The following is a 24,524-nucleotide window of genomic DNA, read 5'->3' as shown; positions in this document are numbered from 1 at the left end:
ATTCCCCAGCATGGCCACCAAACAATGATGAACATCAATTTTTATGCTGTATTTGTGTTAATATCTCCTTGTTGTATCTTGTGAAGCTGAAATATTTTGTTCTGTTGACAGTCTCATAAGCCAGGCACCACAGAAGCCAGGAGACATAGATCAAGAGACGTTTGAACGGGATTGGAAAGTCGTCACAATCACAGAAATTCACGACAGAATCAAGCGAGAGAGGCAGCAGTTGTCGGGTCTGGTGATAGCGTTGATAGCCTTGGGCATTATCATTCTGATATTCTGCATATTTGCCATAGTTGCTGTGTTCATGTGGTGGGAAAAGTAAGTATCGCTATTGTTGAATGTCACAGATAATGCCAGAGTAAATTTTAAATGGACACCCTAGTAGAGCATGCCATTCATATGAAGACTTTCGAGTTAGACACAGCCTATTAGCTCAAAAGTTAGTGAGGCAAGGATTCTCAGAAAGTAGATTAGTGAAATCATTTAAGAAGTTCTACGGTAGATACGGAGATGTTGTATCCAAATATGACCTGTCTGTTTCTCAAATGATGAGTGACAGCATACCAAATTTGACTCACAAAAGTAATTTGGTGAATTCACCAAATAACAATGAATTTGTCGCTTTTGGTCAATCTTGACGGGTGCGGCTAGCTGGCAGGGTACGCTTACCCATTCCGGACACCTGGTACCACCACTATTTCGTGGTTCAAGATGGCCCCATTGCCTTTGTCATCATCTATATGTTCCTTGGACCTGGTAAATTTCATAGTTTACCTTGAATGATAACGATTATTGGACCTGATTTGATGTCTATTGACAATTCCTTGTCAGTTCCCTTCGTGGTGTTCTTTTCTCCCCAGCAACAAAACACTGAAGTTTTTCATGTGTTGTACATTTTCATCCATGAACAGAGCCAGCAGTTGTAATTTTTGATGATTTTTTAAGCTTTTTTGTATGTCAGCTGCAAACTTCTTGTTCTACTCCTAAAATAATGTTGAAACACCAACTATATAGTTTTCAACATAGCCTCTGTACTGTACTGTTATTGTTTACATTTGAAATCTAGTCCAGACCAGAATTCACTTGTAAACAATAACAACGCCGTCTATACGCATGTACAGGCTGAGTTGATCAGGTGAATACCGTACACCTCAAAATGCTTTTGGGAGTAGAACAAGAAATTGTAGTTAACTTAAAAAAATATTATGAAAAAATCATGAGAGTTATAACCACTGACCCTTTAATATACTCACTATGCCTACTGTCTGTAAGTACCTTTAATCGTATCTCTACTTTATGAAGTCAGATGACTGCTCACATGTGAAAAGAACTGATGACACTTCCTTACTCAACAAACAAACAATGTTCCAAACAATCTACATGTAACTCCTCTCTGGCTGGTTTAAATTTTGCGAAGTTTCACATCATGTATTCTAACCCTTTGAGTGCCAAAGTCAACCTTTGTTGCCTTTATTGAGTATAAAATAGCCAGCAATTTTTTTCAGATCTAGACAATTTTTTCCAGAATTTCCAAAATTTTGGTCGAAAATTGTAGCCATTGAAAGGTAAAGTCCATTCGGTCCAAAATTATCAAAACAAGACTGAAAAATTCATAAAAATTGTAAAATGTTGGACTGAAATTTTGATGGGAAAAATTACAGCATTCAAAGGGTTAAATACTATATAACAATACTAAGCATGAACAAAATTACACTTGTGCACAAAAAGGTTTTATTTTAAAACAAGAGTGTTCTGAATACCATTCAAATTAATGCCCTTATAGAGCAAATCAATCACGAACACCGATGGCCACCTTGTGCATCAACTTTGAAAATGTCTGTAGCAGTAGTTCAGGAAATAATTGTGTGCTACGCTGAGTTGTCAAATGTGTTAAGATTCTCTGAAAACAAAACTTTGGATTCAGAGATTGTAAGCTTTAATAAGCACTTCGGGCTTTAAACCTTAGTGTAATTTCCTGCTGTTTTGGGTTTTTTTTCATCACAAGGAGAGAATCAGAAAAACTGAGAAGAAAGCAGATTTGGGCGGACATGTATCCACTACCATCAATTGGCGTCGGTATTGAAAATCCAGGCTACGAAGAAACTAAACTGCAGTGAGTTTATCTATTATGATGTGTTTTCATGTCAAAATGCCAATAATTTTATAGTCTTAGATTTACAATGATAGAAATTCTGGGTAAGAAAAAGATAACACATCAAATTTAAAAGAAAAATATTACTTTGATATTGCTGAAAGCCAGGGTTATTATTTTATTACTGCTCTATAGTTTTCCAGTGTTAACAAATTTGCCAAATATTCGGTTATGTACCGAGTTCTACATGCTCTTTCTTGCCTATTACACTAACAGTCACAAGATATTTCAGGGACATTTTCAGCCACAATTGTTCCATAAAATAACTCACAATCTCATCTTTCTATACTTTTTTCTTTCACTTGTAGACTATAATTTTCCTTCTGCTGGTTTAACTTTACCTGTTTCATACTTTCCTCCATTTCCTAAGGTTTGGGAACTACTTTCTGCACTCGGTGTTGTAAGTTCACCTCCTAATTTTTTCCTGCGCCTTTTAAACAGCCAACTCTCTCGCTTTTATTTATTCATCAACAATCTCGTTATCTTACATACCTGCATATTCTGTTCCTTCAGCTGTTACAATCAAGATTTTCATCAAATATTTGTTTCATAAATTATAATCGGAATATTTGATCAGTGAAAGCGCACAACAATATTGTCACAATATTTTCTTTCAGTGGTTTTAAGGCATGTTACTACGTGGTGATGACGGAAAACAATTGATTTCAATGCCTATTACACATGTTATGATAGGGACAACTCATATATGTTCATGCCTATCAAAATTCTGCCACAGAGGGCAGTCATCCAAAAATTCCGAAATGTGTTAAAATTAAGCACAGCAAGGGTGAACCGAGCAGTTTCACCAATGACATTGGATGTTGTACATTTGCCTAGCAGCTTTGAAAAATTTTGATTAATAGAATTTATTTTTATCAGTCAGACAGGTACATATAATTGCTAACGTTATACAAAATTATTCTCCTTGAAAATAGTTACATTCTTTATGCAACCATAAATGTTTCACTTTCTGTGGATGTAACTTTAACCCCTTACACCACCATGGTTTGGCTCAAAGCCATTGTTATCAATGGTGACTGTGGACCTGTTTACAGGGTATCAGGGGTGAACAGGTCAATTTTTAGGCATGAGTCTAAGTAAAATGATGGTTTGTTTGCTTGTTTGCAGGTCTTCTTCATCTCCTTATATTGATTCTGGGTGAGTAGAAATATATTCCATAGCTCTGTCAACTATGACAGGTCATTCCAATTGAACAAATGGCAGATACCATCTGGCATGCTCTATAGACAACAATGTAGTGTAAGACTGTATTTTGGTAGAGTGCACCTCAGGGACCGATTTTCAGACTCAAAAATTTTTACAATACTATTTCAGTCTACCACTTGTAGGAACTCATTTTGAAGCTCAAAAAGTAACTTAAGTTTTCAGAGGCTTATTATGAAGTCAAATATACAATTTTTCCTGATAGAGTAAACATGGGTATCGGCCATTTTGAATTCTAAAAGTTGGTAAATATTGGATAATTTGTTTCTCTGGTGCAAAATTTTGCATGATGACCCTAGATTGTTAATCTTGATATCAAAAGGGAATGATTCAAAAATTTCCCTTCGGAAAATTTGAGTGAAAGTTCAAGTCGTGCAATTTTGATGTCATTATTTATTACCATGGTCACCTTGTTATTTTGCGGTGCATCCATAACTCACCAGGACAGCTTAGCCGCCTATTGTCTGTGAATTTCATTCTCACTGTACACAAACCTTAGTTGTCCAAAGAACAATATCGTGTAGCAAACTCCCCCAGGCGAAAGTGAACATGGTCAACCAGGAACTAACATGTTAGTTCATGGTCATATGACCATGGTGTACCATGTTAATTCATGGTCAACCATTGACGACCATGTTTGTTAAATGGCACAAATTACTATGGTCTACCATCGTCAACCATTGCCAAAAAACCATGGTCAGCCATGGCTATATGACCGCGGTCAACATAGACGACCATGTTTGTTAAATGGCACAAATTACTATGGTCTAACATGGTCAAAGATGACCAAAACTCATGGTCAATCATGATCAACCACAGCCACCACCGTGGTCAATGACAGGTGACCATGGTTTTTAAGAGTGTTATGAACTTTGCACCAAGTTTGGGCAATAGTAAAAAATATATATTTGCACAGAGAAGTAGAAGTTAAATTGTGTTTGTTTGTATGGAGTGTGCATGAAGATTAGGGGGCAGGGTTCATATGAAAGGCATGGTAACTGCTGGCTCAACAACAGCATACACACTACCTGTAATATTTCACGGTATTCAGATTATTGTAAATCCTGACACTGTCTTTTCCACAGCAATTCTGACATTCAGCATGTGGTACATGACATCATTGTGCTGCTTCTTCCCCTGTATTGTATACAAATGATAGTTTTCTAAAGTGACATATAAATGTACCCAGTACCCAGTAACTCTTTTGATACGTTTACCTTGTGAGCAGCAGATTCTAAAATTCACCTTGGAGTCATGTATACAGATGCCAGAAGGTCTGAACAGCCATGAAAAAGTTGAGAGGATATACTTCCAACACGTCTTCATTCCAGTGGACACATTCAATCACACTTGACTGTAAAAGAAAAACCTTCTAAGGCAATAAATGTTTCATTAAAAAAGCAATATATTACTGTACAATAAAACAAATATCTCTTCTAGTATGAACATACAATAATTGTAGTTTCAACATGAAATGAGCTGTTAAATATATGTTTTCATTGTAAATATTAGTTAGATACAAAATAAAAACGTTTGTACTTTGATCTATTATACTGGATACTGAATGCAAAATATTAATGTTAGTAGAAAACATATCTATATATGTTGGAAGAATAACCAACATTTTAGGAAATGAATTATACATGAAAGTCTGTTGATAAATTCTGTCTGTTTAAAAATGCTTTGACAGAGTATACAGATACGTCATCACAAAGTGAAACATCACAAATTTTTAACGAGGACATGTAACTGTTTATAAAAACATATCAATATTGAATTTAGTGTTAGAAGAAAAATGATTATAAATTCTTGGTACTTTTGTTGATATCTTTTTTGGATTACATGTACTAAGTGCAATCTGATAATGGAATATACAAAAAAATGCAAAATCTGTTCTTTGAAAGACCTGGAACGTTAAGATCAACAGATCACAATATTTAAAATGTGTATCGAATGGAAACTGATCAGTTAAAAAATGTTATATTAAATTCATATATATATATATATATATATATATATATATATAAATTTAACTATGAAAAACTTATTCAAAAACTTTGCAATTTTTGCAACATGTAGTTTGACAAATAAATTTCACTTTATATATTTCAAAATGCCTTTCCTGAAAATGAAGTGTACATGGAAAACATGAGAGCTTTGATTTGATGTTTTATCATTAGATGTTGAGTTTCAGCCACAATAAACAAGGCATCATGGTAAAACAATGTTCAATTGCTACATGTAAAAATCAGGATCAGCTGTAGCTGTGGGTCCATAGCTGTGGTGTTTTCGGACGGGATTCCTGCCTTTTAAGGGCTGGTTTTGACTTTTTACGATTTTAACCCCGCCACCACAGCTATGGGAAAATGCGTAGAAAAGCGTCCATGTTACGCCCGACAGCACCCTTGTCGCAACTTTGTTTGGCGATATTTCGAAAAGTTTCCATCCAAATTACAAATTGCCAACACTCATCGACAACTTGGTTATTAGGGACTCACCACGACCAGAAATCCGCTTAAAATTCACTGAAATATCGCCGTTTTTCTAGCTTCAACCGACATGACTACCCTGAGACCGCCATTTTGCTGGCGTAAAACTGTTGTTCGAGGCTCACTGCAGAGCGTCACTACTGTGACGTACGGTGACCTCTCAACTTATAAAAACAAACTGAGAGATTACAGCCGGCATCCGCGCCGCATAAACGATCACAGTGACGTAGCTGTGACCTCTCAACTTATAGGTAACAAACTGAGTATTTCATCGTGTGATATCGATGACCATCGTTTGTCCTATGGACATTGCCAGTCTCACATAACTGAAATCAAACTTTAACTTGGGAAAAAATAGTTCAGTCCTGGGTTCTGTGATTGTTTATGCGGCGCGGATGCCGGCTGTAATCTCTCAGTTTGTTTTTATATTAGTTGAGAGGTCACCGTACGTCACAGTAGTGACGCTCTGCAGAGAGCCTCGAACAACAGTTTTACGCCAGCAAAATGGCGGTCTCGGGGCAGTCATGTCGGTTGAAGCTAGAAAAACGGCGATATTTCAGTGAATTTTTAGCGGATTTCTGTTCGTGGTAAGTCCCTAATAACCAAGTTGTCGATGAGTGTTGGCAATTTGTAATTTGGATGGAAACTTTTCGAAATATCGCCGAACAAAGTTGCGACAAGGGTGCTGTCGGGCGTAACATGGACGCTTTTCTACGCATTTTCCCATAGCTGTGGTGGCGGGGTTAAAATCGTAAAAATCAAAACCAGCCCGTAAAAGGCAGGAATCCCGTCCGAAAACACCACAGCTATGGACCCACAGCTAGATCAGCTGAGTCTGTGGTGTCCTTCATGGTAAGAGCTGATGAACAGTAAAACTTGCAAAAGAAATGAATCACAGTACAAACCATGCCACCACCCGCCCTACTGGAAAGAGAGTAGTTGTATCAAGTCCGAAAACATTTCTTCCATCATTAAGACATCGAATGATCGGCACCTGAGACGAGAATAAATCTGTATCATGTCCGATTTATACTATGTTATTCCTATGCACTGCATGCAGTAGAGTTGCTGCCATAAGTACCATACCAATCCATAATCGATATGAACAGAGATCACTTCTTGTCGCCATATGTTCTCAACTTCTCAAAGAACAGTGGTTGGTTTGAAATAGTCCCCTAAGGTGTGGAAAGTGTCGAAGTAGCAAACTCTCAGTTGAAACGTCACGAAAAGGCTGGAAAATTCAACATGTCCACGGCCGGCCATTACAGTGTATTACACTGTAAATAACGGACATCCACTAATCGAAGTTTAACTTACATAAACTCTAAGTGTCTAACGCAGGCAACGTCCTTCAATCATTACAGTTGTTCTCCTAAACCTCTTCTGTGTTCCCTTCATCGTCGACTTAGAGAAGTAATCAACGATTTCTCCCAAAAACCGTGGCTTAATGGAGTGAATGATTATCCAGACTCACATATTCCAACACTGGAATTCAAAATGGCAACCTGGCAAAATTGGCCAATCAGAAGTCTTGTTTTACAACACGTGATGTTGTAAGGTCAAAGTTCGAATACATGATGATCTGTTTGACCTGTGACCTCCTGGCTGCTGCCGCTGCCTTTTCAAACATTATTTTTGCGAGAATGGGAGAGTATATTACTTTTATGCCAACTTTTATACACTATAAATCAGTCAGTGTACCTCTATGGCCTTCCAACATGTATGATTATGCAAGTAACGATCGTAAGTGGACAGATTTTAAGCCAATTACCTTTCTAAATGTGTTTGCATGTATCAACGTACTCACAGTAACACTTTCTGATCGACACATGACTGAGGCAATGGCCTTATTTAGTGCTCGGTGCTACACGGCAACACAGAAAAACCTTGAACAGGGCCCATGGGCTACATTGCATGCAGCTATTCAGTGGTATGACTTGTAAACCAAACAAAAAAATTGTAGTTTCTTTTCCTGAAATTCGTCACGGCTTTTTTGAAACTTATCATTTAAAAACATTAATGTCAAGAGAAATAACCTTCATGCATTGATGTTTTTCAGTACATTTATTACCTTCTCGTGTCTATTTATAGACAGAGAAGGTATTAGAGTTGATTTCATATTCCAAGGTAATGGTTTGATAAATTTGTGCATTCCACAAATTGACCTATCTAATTTTTTTTTCAAAAAATAGTATTTCTCAAATCATTAATCCTTTGACTTTTCTTTTTCTTGAGGATTATGTGGCAATTTACAGTACATACCACCTATAACTTTAACTTCGATTTTGTTTATTTATTGAGTGATTATGATATTTGGTATCCTGTTGTCTTCATCGTTGGACACATGTGTTAAATTCTGCCTGAAAATATTCTTTATGATTTGTTGAAGAGAATTTTGCAATGTTACAATTTAACCAAAATAAAAATTTAAAACATGGTCATCAAGAATATTGGTCATTCTAGGACGATGGTCAACCATAGTTTATCATTGATATCGATTGTCAGAAATATAATCAGTCACCAAATAACATGGTTGACCATGGTTGCCGACAATCATGAACAGATCAGCGATGATAGACCGTGGTCAACTGTGATAGACCAAGGTATTTGACTGCTTACTGTGGTCTCATATCATAGCAAACCATGGTAGTTCATGGTCAAACATCAAAAACCATCAAATACCCTGTTGATCATGGTACATCACGGTTGACATTTCGCTGGGGGGCCATTTCAATGTTGTGTAAACAAAGAATACATCTAAATTCACTGAGCTGTTCCATATTTCTTATTCATACACAGGAGTACGTATGTTACAAGGGATGGCAAAACGTACAGCTTAGGACCGGATGGAAATCCAGTGGAAGTGGTTAATGGAAAAACCAGCATTTATGTGGAGTATGGTACAAGTACTGATGACTTGATCCTTGGTGACAGGGAAGTGGAGGGCGGTCTGTCAAATGACAATGGATATGAGTCACAAGTAAGTGTCAGGCATGCCTTTGATTCAGATTCAGGCAAAATGAAATGGTCCTTGGCATCCATATCAGGCTTTTTGCGGTCGCAAGTATATGTACTCAACATTTGGTACTGCTACCAGAAATTCAAACAAATTTGTCAGCATTGCGTGTGTGTCTATCGTTATAGTACTTGTAGTCTTAGAATTACTGTCCTTCCTTATGTTCATAGTAACCATTGGCAGTCATTTGTCAAGTTAGTTTCTGAGTTATTGTATGCATAATTTCCAATATGTAATCTCTATTGGCAGATTAATTTTTATTTTTTGCATATCAATGAGAGAACAATGACATCATTTGCAAAAAGCCCCATTTTGTCACCTGATACCTGTTAATCATATGGTACCTACATTTGTGTTTTTAATGATATCAGGAAATCTGTAGATATGAATATCTGTTACCTGAGAAATATTTTGGGTTATTTACAGATTCAGTCCCATTTTCATACAGCTGTTTTAGGTAAAGAAAAAACTCTGGGAAGTGTTAGATGTGGTTTCTAAATTAAGTATTTTAAAATAGTTTTTACTCAATTTGTTCCCAATTCATTTAGTCCAGAAATTTCAATTTACAAGGAAATGAGAGTGACTATATTTCACAAGTTTTCTGTTTTGGTAAAGAATGGAATGAGAGAAATTCTGCTTTCCATCATAGTCAAACTCCAGCATACGACTTTTACAGTATAAAGTGTGCCCTAGATATTATTATATTCCTTTCCATTCATTTCAACAGGAGTTGACGATGGACATGTTTGTTGACACGTCCGATTTTGATGAAGTTTCAGTCCGAGATCTCTTATTGCGACTTGAAAATATTGACCCAACGACAACCCCAAGACCAAGACCACCACCAAGTGAAACATCATATACAGAGGGGGTGCCGTTTACAAAGTTATAACAACACGATATCACCTTGTAAAGAAGTCTTTTCAGTTTCAGTATTAGTAGCAAAGGTCCTTACAGAATAACAGGTTATGGTATTCTATAAATTTATTACTGACCTGGCTTCTGTCAATATTTGACTCAGAGGTCAATAATGTTACCCTGCAATATGTGTTCTACAGCATAACACACACATTCATTCGGTGAACAGGTAAAATGTATCCAAACTTTATTATTAGGCAATATTAACCAGAAAAGAGTCAACATTTAGCAAACACACGTAAATGTTAATTTAAGCAATATATCTGTGCAAAAAACGGTCATTATATCTACATAATATTTACCAATATGTGCATTGCAGTTAAATTTAGTCTACAAGGGGTGCAGTACTCCGAATTTAGGGGAGCAAAAATATTTTTGAAAATTTTTAAAGGAGTATGATTTTAATCATGTTCAACATGTGCCTTTTAAAATATCTGGAAAATAATGAATTTTTTAATGAAAACAGTTCATACAGTACTAATAACTGAACTGCCTTTGTAAATATATGTGAAGATCTTTTTTAATAACCAATTGCAGAGATGTGTTTGAAAAAATATGCAAATATAAGTCAAAGTGAGGAATTATTATAATACGCATGCACACATCTATGGGCTTGTTTTACGGACATTTTTACTTTACCCATCCTCAAAGATCAGAACCCTGGGAGCCTCTAAAGTTCATATCAATGCAGAAAATATATAAACAACAATTTTTAGGGAAATTCATGTATTGCAGACTTTTGTATAATATCATGAAATACAAGTCTGTATTTAATCATTGTGGACTGATAACAATGAAAAAAATTTTCAATATGTTTTTTATTTGTATTTATTCATTGGCTATCTTCTGTACTGTATTGTTATATATTTGCTGGATAAGTTACGGTGTGTGATTGTGAAATGGTCTGATTACAAGAAACTCAATTCAGGCAGATTTCACTAACACTGAACAAATAGCTGTGCATACTGTAGATCAGTACTATAGCGTCACACACAGTGAAATGTCAGGCAGTGCTGTCATTGCAGATAATACTGCAATTGTGAACGCAATTGTCACAATATTTTGATTTCATTTCATGAAGTAAGTGATGTTCAAGATATCGGCTTTTAAGGGGTTGAATATAATAAAAACTTGTGCATAACAGATGTAACATTGCATTAAGAGGGAAGTGGGATTTACATATAGCTTTATTCAGATTATCCATGGCACGTTTGTACTATCTCATTTACTGTATGGAAATTATATATCTATATCTATACGTAATGTACATTATACATAGATATATATATATATATATATATATATATATATATATATATATATATATATATATATATATATATATATATATATATGGAAACTACACAATGTACATTTGTGTGTGTGTGTGTATATATATGTATATATATATATGTGTTTGTATATATATATATATACACACACACACACACAAGTGTACATTTATTGTATGTAGATATATAGTGTCCATATACACACACACACTCTCAAACACATACAATATGTGTAACATCCTCTATCTATATTAATATTTTATTATTCAAACCCAGTCCAGCAATTCAAGCTTTGAAAACCTAATTCAACAATTTAACATGTTCATGTTCAATTATAATGACTTTGTTGTTGGATTTTTGCTCTTCAAGACTCTCATTCGGGGAGAGAAAGTTTCGGATTAAGCACAATGAGTTTCAATTGGACATGCGCATGTTTTAAGTACATACCACAGTATCTCCTGTGCAATGGTAAAAAAACTGCTCTTGTGTATAATTTTTGTTTCACACTGAAAATTTCTCTCTTTCTAAGGAGCTGAACTAAAGCACGCATGAAATACATGTCATTACGGGGCATGCATTCTCTCCCTTGAATCTGTTTATTGTAAAATTGATATTTTTGTTCTTTGTATTATTTTTACTTCACTTTTGACACCTTGATTTGTCCACAGAGGACAGGTTAATGCCTGATTTGTATAAAATGTTGCCATACATTTATTTAGAGAGGTTTAGAAATTTTAAAGACAACTTCAAAATATTGTAAACAAACAATTACACACTGAACAATTATTGCGAGTGTTTCACTTTAAATCTCAGTGATACGCTGTGTATGCAGTCCGTGTTATTTGTGAACTGGGTGTTTACTAGAGCTGTTATTGATTTTGAAAAATGATAAATGTAGAACTTACGATATACTGCCCATGGTCAGAATATGTCACACACCAGTAATCTAAATATCTGTGTGTCCGTAGCACTCAGATACATGTTAAATGACTGCTAAAAAACAATTAACATTTTGGGATGCAATATTTAGTCTTCCAATCAGCAATCAGTCCTCTTACAAGTTGGACTGTCTAGAGGAGATGTAAAAATTTCTACTTCAAAATGAGGATGTAAGATAATTGGACTCTTTTTAGCTGGTGACTATAGCAGTCTTTTTGTTGCTGTAACTTTTTAAGAAAACTTGCCTCTAACTTTACTTAGGCTTGCTGCTTCATTCACAAAAACACTCATACTGTTTTTGTGGTGCACAAGGAACTTGTACAATACTTGGCGCACATGGTCTCATAAAGGAATCAATTTCCTTAACAAATGCCGGGAAGAATTAAAATCAAGAATAATAATTTGATTAATATATTCTGTCCTGAAGTAATGTCAAGTCTGTTTGATATCGTTAACTGTTTAATAATGTCAGCACTGTACTTTGTGATATCCAAGGATATCGTACAAACAACACGATGTGTACTGAACAGTATAACTGTATACAGGCTGTTTATATTCCACCATCATTGTTATATGAAATTTTGGATACTGCGCAGGTAAATGGGTGGTGTTATTGTAACACTGCTATTTTTACCCTACATTGAAGCTTTATCACCTCAATGGGACCTTGATCAGGTGACTTGGGAAACCAAGTACTATTTACTGACCTTGTCAAGGAAACACTCTTTGCAAACACAATTCCTAGAATAAATCCACTGTATAATCCAGTAGGTTTTTGCATAATACAATAGTGCAATGATAACAAACAGGTTTAGTATGTAAGACTATGGGGCAATCTAATAGAATACATTGTCCATCAAAGGATGGAAATGTGAACTTTTTATTTAGATCCGATCCCTCCTTGAACCATGCACTTCACCGATGAGCATGTCCGACTTCAGTCCAAGGTCAGCTATCATCAAATTTCTTGCTTAACATTGGTCTGACCAAAACATGTATAACAAATCTGAACTCTGGTAGTTGAAAGTTGGAATATATGCACATGGGTTCATTTGACCATATGCATGGATCGCACAAACTCAATTCTTATATTCCTGATTGATTGCAGCTGCTCATATATATAGCTGTTCAGTGAATAAATATGCAAGAAAATAACAATGAAGTAATATTAATATTTCAAATAATCACTAGCTTTATTTTAAGTACATGATTCAGGTAATATGATTGAGAGAATTGTATATAAATTTTTATACTAAAAATATGATGAACCATGATTTTATAACATTTACAATGGTTTCCTATAAAATTTTCAGTGACTGCTTTTGTACTGAAACTCATTTACCCGAATGCTGCATAGCTGACTAATTTAATACCTTGCATCTTGTAAAGCCTGATTTTATTAAAATTTCTAACAAGCTTATGTCAAATGTACATGTAGCCTCTAAGACTTCAGTATGCACTGAGCAGCCATATTATTTATTTTGGCCAAGCTTGGGGGACATGATGCTGGTTCACCATGTAACCAACTACAACTGTATTCAGCAATGGGCAGTTTCACTCAAAAAGTAATATATCTACGCCGCTTTCTCTGCACATTTGAAAGACTAACGATATTAAAATGGGGGCTATTAAGATTACAGGTGTACTATTTTGATTTCATATTCAAGAGTATGTGACAGATTTCATGATGTTTTCAAGTACTTCTGACTCGCCCATGCAATACAAACATTTTAAGCAATGGCAGAGGTTGTGAAGGACCAAATGGTTCTTTCGTCATGACACAATTTAATGGCCAAAGGTGAACACGTATTTTACCCGGAAAGCTACAACCAAAACAACTGCTCATATATTTGTTAAATTGCATAGATTTTATTGAAAAAAAACTGTTGACCATTGTATTTGTACTACATGTTTCGACTAACTTATGACAACTTTTTTCTTCTTACTGTTTTTAGCAAATTTTTTTGTGCAAAATCCGATTTTCAGTACTGTTATCAAAAACTTGTTTTCTATAAACCAAATTTTCTTTCTTGCTACTTTTACGCAGAACAAAATTGTATGCTAGGCTTTGATATATTCATGCTGCTTTTGTATATTTTGAAATATAATAAAAATATCATTTATTACAAAGAGACTTGGAGTTGTTTGCAAATTATTCTGTAAATAGTGACCATGCTCAGTACACAGCCTGGTATTTGGCAATGTTTGTTGAAAAAAAAACATCCTGAATATACTGTTTTCGACATGAGGTACTTCTCTTCCCACCCCTATCACCACAATGGTTTGGCCCAAACCAATTGTCATCAGTGGTGAGTGTGGATCTTTTTATGAGGAACTGAGGTGAAAGGGTTCAAGTAAAGACCAATTCCTTGCATGTGAAATCATACTTTTACCAAAATGCTATCAAAATCAGGCAGTTTACAGTCGGAACTTAAAAATGACACAAAAGTTTAGTATTCCTACAAAGTACATTTCTACTTCATCATCTATAAAACTATATAAGAACCCTTAAAGTTTGGCACCTATTGAGACTGAAAAGGTGCGTAAATATAAGAAGTTTGAGAAACAATGGCACATGTAAACAAAGCAGTACTGATTTATATTGATAAAATAAAAAAATTACAAAAATAAGTTTTTGTCATGGCCAATATACTCACTACCACAGTGAGTTTGAGTATGCAGATAAACTACATGTATGAGACTACTGAAAGAAGGATCGGTTGTTTCTTTAAACAAATTTATGTTTTCCTTACCATTAAACTTCTCCTAATTCAGACAGAAATGTGCAAATTCAAACTAAAATTTTGAAACAAGTACAGCCACTATTTGTTAGATGATTTGTTTTAGATGATGGAGTTTAAGGAGCTTTTGGAGTCTGTGGTGGCCTTATTTTGTCACTTCAAACATAGAGGAAGTACCGATAAAATGGTTGATTGATCCAGTGATGTGTTTAGAGTAACCAAAATGTTTGATACGATACACTCCTGGCTCCACAGTGGCTGGTATCTCCCAGTAAATGCTAGCCTGGCTCTCGCCTCGCAGGAGATGAGTACGATCCCATTTGAATCTGAAAAATATTAATTCAGGGTCAAAGGTTACAGATGTGCATTGGTAAGTCTTAATGTGCGCGTTCCCAGATGTGTGTTTATTATGTTGAGTGACAATCGGACCAATTGTGCAAAGACTTGAGAAATATATTTTCCATCATCATCCAAAAAAATGTTGAAGACAATCTTAACCCTTTGAGCGCTAAGTCAATTTTTGTCGCCTTTACAAAATGTACCCCAGTCAATTTTCTTCTGATTTTTGCCAACATTTTGATGAAAAACTGTAGCTATTGAAATATGATGTCCATTTGGTCCAAAATTATCAAAAAAATTGCAGAAAAATTCATAAAAATTTGTAAAATATTGCACTTTTAATTTTGGTGGGAAAAATTACAGCACTCAGAGGGTTAAAATTGTTCTCATCTAGTGGTAATATCAGTTGATCACAAAGAAATCAACTCTTCGAAAGTAGAAACATTGCCCAAAAGGAGGTCAGACCCAGTCAAAGCAATGCCACCTGATCAGCACAAAGGAGGCTTGCAAATGATGCATTCTGGACAGTTAGTGGGCATTGTGTGCGGATGTGTGACATTGTTTACATTGTGCATGACCTTCCGACTATTTTTTGCAGAGTTGATTTCTCTGCTATTGACTGATATTACCGCAATAATTACACCTGGCAGTGTTGGCAACTCCTCAGTTTAGACAGCATGTCTAGTTCCCATATTGCTTAGTAATGATTCAACACAAATCATTATTATACATGTACTGTTGATATCTCAGTATTGAAGAAAAATGGCATACCTTGTACACCAGTCAGCATCATTGTAAACCTGTCTCCATTTTCCATCTTCACCTTTCAGGTCTATACTCAGGAAAGGCTCTTCAAGCTGTGGTAGAAATCATAAATAATAAATACAACTTGACTAATGATGGAAAGGTGATGGAGATGTGAATATTTGCCATCAATAATTTCATTTTGATATTTTGAACAATTTTTTTTTTATTAACATATGAAACTGACAGTAGCAGTAACTTTGAATTATGTTTTTCCTGTGGTTTCTTGTTCTACTCCCCAAAAGCCCATAGAGATACACAGTATTCATCTTGTCAACTCAGCCTGTCTATGTGTAAACTGCATTGTTATTGTTGACAAGTGGATTCTGGTCCGGACGAATTCAAACGTAAACAATAACATTTCATTTTGCAAATAAGAGTATTAGACGCTGTGTTGACAAGATTAATAATAGGTGTATCAACATACTTTGGGGAGTAGAAAATGAACTTGAACTAGACATACACAGAGAAAATAGTAATTTATAACCATCAAAAATTACAACTACTTGTATTTGCCCCTTGAGTAATCAAAGTTGGAGCAACCATAATCTATTTGATGACCGATTAGGATATTTGCTGCTTGTAAAAAACTGCAGAATATCTTTACAATTGCAGACTACTTTTCATGATTCTCTGATGCAGAAGGTTTTCAGTTTGCTATGAATCATCCACCTATCTATGTGAGCGGTCTGAAATCACCAAAGTGCGCCTGCAAACTGCGCCGGCGCATTTCAAACTGCGCCCCCATTTTGCGCCGGTATATTGCGCCGCCCAAACTGCGCCCTTACTCTGCGCCATTGCGAAGTTTAAATGTCAAGCACGGTATTAATAGTCTATTTTGGTTTAGTCAGGCGATTTCAAAGAAATATTCATGTTTTTCGTGGGAAATATGGTGAAATGTGTCACTAAAATGCGGAGGATGGGAGTAATTTTTTTCCGACACGTATGTGAAGTATGTAATAACATCACCCGAGAGGGAAGGTAACTCCGAGCCAGTCGAGTGTCATTTGCATCTTAAATCGACCTTTGAATCTGTTTGTAGTTTCTACACCCGAACCTTGACGGTAAATACTTTCAAAGTAAAAAAAGACGCTAAATTTTACTCTCAAACTATTTCGATGGCCAAATATCTCTGCCATTATAAGTTTCGTAGGGTTACTCTATACTCAGTATATGGCGAGAGTGTCCTAGCTGTCTCAGTGTCCCATCGGAACCTCGTGGACCGTAATTCTTGCTCTAATTCTGCGACCTTTGAATCGTCCAATAATTGCTACTTCCAATTCATGACGACCCCAAATGATAAGGAATGCGACTGATTCTGAGACTCTCAGTTCATAGAAGAGTCAAAGTGCGATCACGTTTGCGACTGAACTTGAGACTCCCATTTCGCTTTGTGATGTACATTTGCGAGTGAATTTGAGACCGGGTCTGAGACTCTCATTTAACGTGCAAACAGCAAATGCGACCGTCCTTAATACGACTGACTTCCTGACGTAAGGTATGTAAGGGTACCGGAAATCGACAAGTGCGAGGCTAAAGTTAGGAGAGCGAATGTGAGGGCTTGAAGTGTACGTGCTCACTTTGAAAGTGCGAGCGATAGTGAGAATGTGAAGTGAACTCGGACTGTACATAGTTAGTGCTTGTCAGCATTTATTTCATCACTTTGGTCGAATGAAAACTTACGATCAAAGTCATTGCTGAAAACAGCGATACGATCTCCATGGAAGTACAGTGCTGTGTATCATGAGCGAACAGCTGAGTGAATTCATCATTGGAGTCCCCGATGGAAAGTATTGCAACACTCTTATTTCCAAACACCAAGAAGTTGATATATTCGTCTAAATAAAAATATGAATGAGACATTCATCTTTACATAATGGAGAATAGAATATTATATCTGACTACGAAGAACTTTATTTACCAGGTTTTAAAAATCAGCGAGAGATTGATCGGCTGGGACGTACGATTCACAGACTGATTCAAAGTGCTGGTCAAAGTGAAAGGGGACGCCATGAACACTCAATCCCGATGGGTATTTATATAGTTATGTCAAAAACAGGAGTCACGACCGTGATTAGGTTATTCAGAGTCAATTAACCTTGAAACTGACCAAACGATAGCACACAATTACATACAATCTAGGTCTAGAGTCCTGTGACACTATGGCGGGTTTCCGAGTCCCTGTCGCGGTTTGGAAAACGACCTGCTGACAGCTGATGACAAAACACGCTCATACTTTTGATCATAGACCCTGGAGCGATGTTTTGATGGATTTCTAGCTTCCTTACTCTATAAACAACTTGAAACTAAAATGAAAAAGATCCGTGAACGGACGAGAGGTTTCCTGTAGAAACTTCAGATATTTACTGAGGCGGATCATCGATTTTTTTACATCCATGGGCGGATCATGGCAGTGAAATTTACCTCAATGGATGGATCAATCGGAGCACCGAGAATATTGCATTTCCCGTTTGATTTCCAAAACATCATCGTGGAGTTTCTAACAGAAAGAAAAAAATTGAAATGACAACTGATATCGTGTCATTTAAATACGGGCTTTTATCTTTCATTCATTTTAGTTACTATCGTCGTGCCGTTTTAGAAGATTTGTGAGGACCTAAACGACATCATGTGTTGGTCCATTGCCATGGAATCCTATGCCAACGAAAGGTGGTGACTTTTTTCAAAGTTGAATAAAATTTCTTTTTGGTTGTGTTAGTCAATTAATCGAAATATTTTTGTTCCCAATTGATCATAAACCCTCGATTCTCCCGTCTATGATTCGATATTCACTGACTCATTCTTTCTCTTCTTTGTAGATCGATGAAAGTAATTTAATCTTCAATACTCTTTGACAGATGTAACATCTTCACCTATATATTGTCATTAGTTTCTAACCAACGTACAAAAAAATTGGCCCGTTTGCCAAAGCACATGGGTCTATGATTGCGTGAACGGCCGTACTCTATGCATTGGAAAGATATTCATGTTGCAGTCTGCCCGAAAACAAAACCCGAGGATGTTTAGGCGATAACAAAGGCGATGACTCAGTTGCATAAAACAAAACTAAACTTTTCGGACATCATATTTTTATTTGGCGTCGATTCGATGTGCAACCATACGCTGATCGCCCATATTCTCCATAAACAGATAAAGCTAGTCATAACACTTCTGCGACAAATCCGTGGTGTTTCTCCCGTGAACGTCCTTGAACCCGTAGCCGCGACCATTGTTTTTTGATGTGTTCCGTGCTTGATGATCGGTAGAATTAATGTATCAAATTTGAAGACACATGTGACTGAATCCTGTGATTGTTAGACAATTGATGGTGTGTAGGGGCGAGACGGAAAGAAACAATCCAAGGACCAAGCTAGGGAGCATCATGCATTGCATGCTTTCTAACAAAGAGCTGCGTGTTTCCATATCTATATACCATACAAAATCCGGCTTTGACCAATGTTCCTGTCCTGTTTCGGAGGATAACTTTCGAGCTGCGTAACCGATGTTGAGGTTCAGATATCCGAATATCTTTCGTGTTCGAAAGGCTTATTGATTTACAGTGAATACAACTTTTGTATAATTAGTTTACGTGTACATAACCCAGCACACGGGGAAAAGCCAAATACTTACCAATACCAGGTTAAAAAATTTCAGCGAGTCGCTCTCATCAGAGGTTGAGAAAAAAAAATACGTCTGTATCGTTGCTCCGCCATGTTTATTGTTGTTTGTGCGACTAGTTTGAAAGTAATAGACTTTCTATAGGTGAAATTCATATTGCCATTCAATATTTTACACACGAAGTCACCTGTCACCTCCATTCGGAAGCAAAAACGTTTACACAGAATGTTTTTTATAGTGAAAACTAGCTCCAGGCCGTGACATGTCTCTAGTCACGAAGAAACTTCGTAAATCAAAATCGACATCAACATTGAGCGGTGATCGTGAACCGTTAAATAAATGTCGGCAAAATAAAACATCAAATGGCTAAACTTTTGGGGGAGAGAGAGAGGGAGAGAAAGAGAGAGAGAGAGAGAGAGAGAGAGAGAGAGAGAGAGAGAGAGAGAGGGAGGGGGGTTTCTGCAGTCGCGAACTGATCATGGTCTTTAGGATGGATAAATGCAGGGTCGGTTTACACATTTGCGCTGCACAGATATCGAAAATGTACAGATACTTTCCCGAAATTTGACTTATTTTATAACATGAGTAGAACAAAACCAAAATTATTGACGTTACTCTTCGGATGTTTGACTTGCAAGTTTGCTAAAGTTAGATTACATGTATACTTACAGAAATGGACGCCGTAGTCTTCTGTTCAAAAATATATGTTCTTCAACACCACGTTTCTTATGATCGGTGATGTCACATTTTATTATTTTATAAATATAAATTAATGCACCGATTTCAAACCGTAATTATTTTTTCTTGTCGAATTGAGAGAGTTTTTAGTAGTTCTGTAGACAAAACGATCGGAAACAGCAGAGTATCTTGGCAATGGCACGACATCTACGCTATCGTTTAGCTGCAATAATTGTACAGTTGCAGCCAGAGCCCCGGGTAAACCGAATTCGGAACGTAATAACGCCAGTTGCAGCGGCGTCGTGGATTTACTGTACCTTTGTCATTTCTGTTGAAGTACACCTATTATTGCTACAAGATTTGTGGGCTTCATGAAACGTTGTTTCTCTGTACATGTATAGGCCTACTGGTCTTGCCGTTATATTCAGTGTCGTATAATCTGTTGTTTGCATGTCAACACATTGGCCTGTGTACAACCTCCTGTGCACACTAATCGTGACCGTAATTTACACAGACATAAACATTCGATCCCGTCCGTGGATGTCAAAGGTGAACGGGATTAACTTGATCCCGGGTATCAAGTCCCTGGCCTTTATGGAGATGCAAAATTCACAAATTTTGACTGCTGCTGAGGCCAAGCCACGATACCGCCAAGTGAGTGTAATCCGTCCCATACAAACATAACATGGTCTCGTACCTCCGAGACTCCGTGAAAACATGTCATATCATTTTTCGAGCTGCATTTTTTAGGGCACTGATATTAATATCTACAGTCTGCACTGCCAAAGCGTCCTGCTACGCAAGTGCGATTACTCGATGTTGTGACACTCGGAAGTGTTTTGGCGCAGAGTAGGCCTAAGGGCGCAGTTTGGGCGGCGCAATATACCGGCGCAAAATGGGGGCGCAGTTTGAAATGCGCCGGCGCAGATTGCCGGCGCACTTGGGTGATTTCACACCGCTTACTGACCTATCCCGATATCGACCCACATATGAATCAAATGTTACCGTTAAGCCAAACTATTTGCAAAACTAAGGAGACACATTGAAAGCAAATTTTCCTGTCTATATCAATACAAGTAAAGCTTACGTTTGGTGAATTTCTTGGATTGGCTGTTACAAATGAAACCATTACAGTTGAATTCTGAAAAAAAAAAAGGGAAAAATGATTTGGATGAGATAGACTTTCCTGTAGAAATAACACTTAAAATGAGTTGATGATGAATTTGTAATACATTTAACATCGACAAAACTGATTTTAAACTATAATATATGCTCTGTTTGATCAAACTATAAAAATCTGGCATAAAGGCTTTGGAACCAGTGAACAAACAAAAATTAAGTAAACACGTGTAAATTGATAAATTTCCTTACCACTGTATACTTTGGTCTGACATCAATTGTGACATCTCCAAACTTAGAGCCCCATGGTGCCCTGTCAAATATGACTGGCGGTAGAAGGGAGATCTGTTCATTCAGTAGAAATGGTGGTGATGGCCCAGGCTCAACGGATTTCCCCTGAAATTGGTAAAAATATATCAAAATTATTTTCATAGCAACAAGAGGAGAACCATTCGTGTATGGTTTGACTGAGAACTTGGTTGTTGTATGAGCAACAAGGGTTGAAGATTTAACCACTAGATGATGATGATGATGATGATGCTTGTACCTATACACTACAATTGCCAAAGAGAGGGGGTTTTTGTATGTGTGAGCGAGTGTTTATGAGTGTGTGCCAGATACTTGCCAAGCAATGACATCATCACACCAACACGAAAGGAGTGAGGTGTCATGTGAATCACAACAAGCTCACAGCAATGTACCGGTATCTCCATCCTACCAAACTATTCTGGCTACAGTGACATACTACACCTTATAGGTATACTGTCACCGGTTCCAATTTTGCCACAGTTACCATGCATGGAAAAAGAAAATCTAACCAATCACAGATTTTAAGCGGGTGGCCGCTTTTTAAAAACAGTGCCCTCATATGGGCATTTTGAATACCAAGGAATGCCCCTTTGACTATATATGGGCATATGTAGATTACAGGTGACCTTTAAACAAAATGTCACATTTTAGATAGAAACATAGCCTTGTCATTACTTGTACTAAAGGTGCAAGAATTTCAAAATCTTATGTGACTGTTGTTTCTCTTTGTAGATAAACATAATTATTGCAAGTAAATTCATATGACTGACTAAAAGACTGGTAATATGAGCAACATGAAGTTGTCATTTGCAAATTTTGGAAAATATCCAGTCTCATATCAATGAGGTACCAATGAATTTTAAGTATTTCTGAGATTTTCAAACTTTATGGTGAAATCTCCGAGCATTTCCCCTGAAATGACAATTCCATGACTTTAGTAATAGGATACCAGCGAAAGATTTCATACCTTTGCTAAAGCTTCAGCAAGGATCTTGTACTGCTGAATGTAGGCTTCCAAGGTGTGAGGACCATAGATTGTTGATGCACCCTCATAGCGTTGAATCTGTGAAATGAGAATGCAGAGAAACTGTGATTCATCTACCGTTCAGTTGATTGATAGATACATACTTGTAGATCAACTGATACACACAAACACACATACATTGTATATACACATACAGTACATGTATCATATAACCAGTCACATTTATCGCCATCACATTGCCTTTACCACCGCATTACCGGCACACTGTTTTATATCTGCATCACTTTGAATAGGAGGAAACATCAATCAAATCATTGTCTTGAAATCTCATCTCTTTGAGAGAACTTCTGATCTTTGTGTTCTTGTTCAGCGCCTTAGAACATTACCTCGCAATGGATTTGGTGCTATATAAATGCCTTTGATTGATCCATTGATTTTCACCTCCCTGTATGTGCACATTGCATTGATTGATCACCTCATGTAACAGTATATAGTATAAATATCTATAAACATTTTAATATGCATACACACTCTTATTCAGTCATTCATTCATTTATTCAATGTACCCATCCCTTTCACCATCCATTCACTGAATGGCCAATTGATTGATTGATTGAATTATTACCGAAACAATAAAATACACGACCAGGTGAACATTTACATGACTGACAGCGCCTGATTGGTTCATCTGTCTGTCAATGGACCAATTAAAAGATGAGTTCAAAGATCTGTGGTATGAAATGCAGATGATGGCTTCCAAGGACTTGGATATGGAAATGTAAAATCAAAGATTTTATTGACTCTGAACAATGCAGTTTACTCCGGGATTTACTCGCTGAGAATTTATCTATTACACATTGGTACGCTTGATTAAATATGGAAAAGAGATAAATTAGCAGTACTACCTCTATAAAATTCCGCAATTTAAAAAGCCACTCTCTCATTTCACAGACTACATTTCATTGACTGTATTGCTATCACTCACCTGATACTCCTCAAAGGTGGCAATGTAATGTGTGTAGACATTGGATAATCCAGCAATGACAACCTGGGTATCTTCTGGCCAGCTATTGGCTATCAGCGTCTGTGTACATAGGAGTGGACACAATGAAATCACGACGGAATCCTAATATTATATAGGGCTCAGCCCTAGGTGTCGCGCCAGAGGTTAATATTGGCAATGTTATTTGTATTGATTCATGATAAAATAGATTAATTGTTACTTCATATACGTTTGTAAGACAACTATGCCCAGTTTCCCTCTGATGAAAGCAGTTGACGTACGTACAAGACGTGAAACCCTGCAGCATGATGCAGGTATAGATTTTCTGTAATGTGTAAAAATGCTGGATAAAAATTGGCAATTTTTACCATGATAACAGCCTATTGTCTCAAACAAGGGACTTATAATATACCATCATTATCATAGCAATGGCAGCGGCACTGCCCACCTTCCACTTGCAAGTTGAAAGCGTTATGTCTAAAAACTGGCAATTTTTGAATCTAGTTATTGACACAGGGGCGCTTTTCTAAAATTCAATCCCAGCATTCTTTTTGTATGCCCCGTTCATATGCACAAGTTTTCTCCCTTTTTCTACTTTTTATGCATGATATTAACGATATTTTGCATCAGCGACAGGGTGGATAATAATATTTACTGGCTAATAAGAGAGATATATTTTATAAATGGCATGTTATACGATAATAATTTGCATGTTTGGTATTTGTTTATTTATGAGTACTCAAAAAAAAACATGGCGGCGCCCATGAAAGTAGGGTACACTTCCGATTACTCACATAGTATATTATGAATATGCGCGTGCGTAGTCAGTAAGCCGCTGGCGCGACTATTTAGTAGCCATTTCCCAAATATACCATGTTACAAGTGTATCATT

At 36.6% G+C, this 24,524-nt stretch overlaps 2 protein-coding genes across 6 annotated transcripts in view; one reads left to right on the top strand and one right to left on the bottom strand.

Moving 5' to 3' along the window:
• LOC139122795 (cadherin-23-like) overlaps positions 1–14,170 on the top strand; it is a 185,285-nt gene extending 171,115 nt beyond the window's left edge. For 2 of the 3 annotated variants that reach the window (XM_070688522.1, XM_070688521.1), the window contains exons 115-120: positions 112–324; positions 2,012–2,119; positions 2,529–2,558; positions 3,287–3,316; positions 8,671–8,851; positions 9,615–14,170. In XM_070688522.1, the coding sequence (XP_070544623.1) occupies positions 112–324; positions 2,012–2,119; positions 2,529–2,558; positions 3,287–3,316; positions 8,671–8,851; positions 9,615–9,779 (727 nt within the window). In that variant the 3' untranslated portion in view covers positions 9,780–14,170. The remainder of the gene's footprint in view (positions 1–111; positions 325–2,011; positions 2,120–2,528; positions 2,559–3,286; positions 3,317–8,670; positions 8,852–9,614) is intronic. The other variant, XM_070688523.1, reaches the window with a different exon arrangement.
• LOC139122796 (putative neutral ceramidase C) overlaps positions 1–24,524 on the bottom strand; it is a 113,034-nt gene that overhangs the window by 78,302 nt on the left and 10,208 nt on the right. For 2 of the 3 annotated variants that reach the window (XM_070688526.1, XM_070688527.1), the window contains exons 14-19: positions 23,615–23,713; positions 22,612–22,707; positions 21,588–21,731; positions 21,304–21,357; positions 15,888–15,973; positions 14,893–15,103 (exon numbers count right to left, since the gene is read on the bottom strand). In XM_070688526.1, the coding sequence (XP_070544627.1) occupies positions 14,923–15,103; positions 15,888–15,973; positions 21,304–21,357; positions 21,588–21,731; positions 22,612–22,707; positions 23,615–23,713 (660 nt within the window). In that variant the 3' untranslated portion in view covers positions 14,893–14,922. Of the gene's footprint in view, positions 1–13,885; positions 15,104–15,887; positions 15,974–21,303; positions 21,358–21,587; positions 21,732–22,611; positions 22,708–23,614; positions 23,714–24,524 lie in introns of those variants that run through there. The other variant, XM_070688525.1, reaches the window with a different exon arrangement.

This window comes from Ptychodera flava, chromosome 22, assembly GCF_041260155.1.
Source record: "Ptychodera flava strain L36383 chromosome 22, AS_Pfla_20210202, whole genome shotgun sequence".
Taxonomy (NCBI): domain Eukaryota; kingdom Metazoa; phylum Hemichordata; class Enteropneusta; family Ptychoderidae; genus Ptychodera; species Ptychodera flava.
The sequence above is the reverse complement of the archived record's forward strand: the minus strand, read 5'-3'. Positions and strand labels throughout refer to the sequence as shown.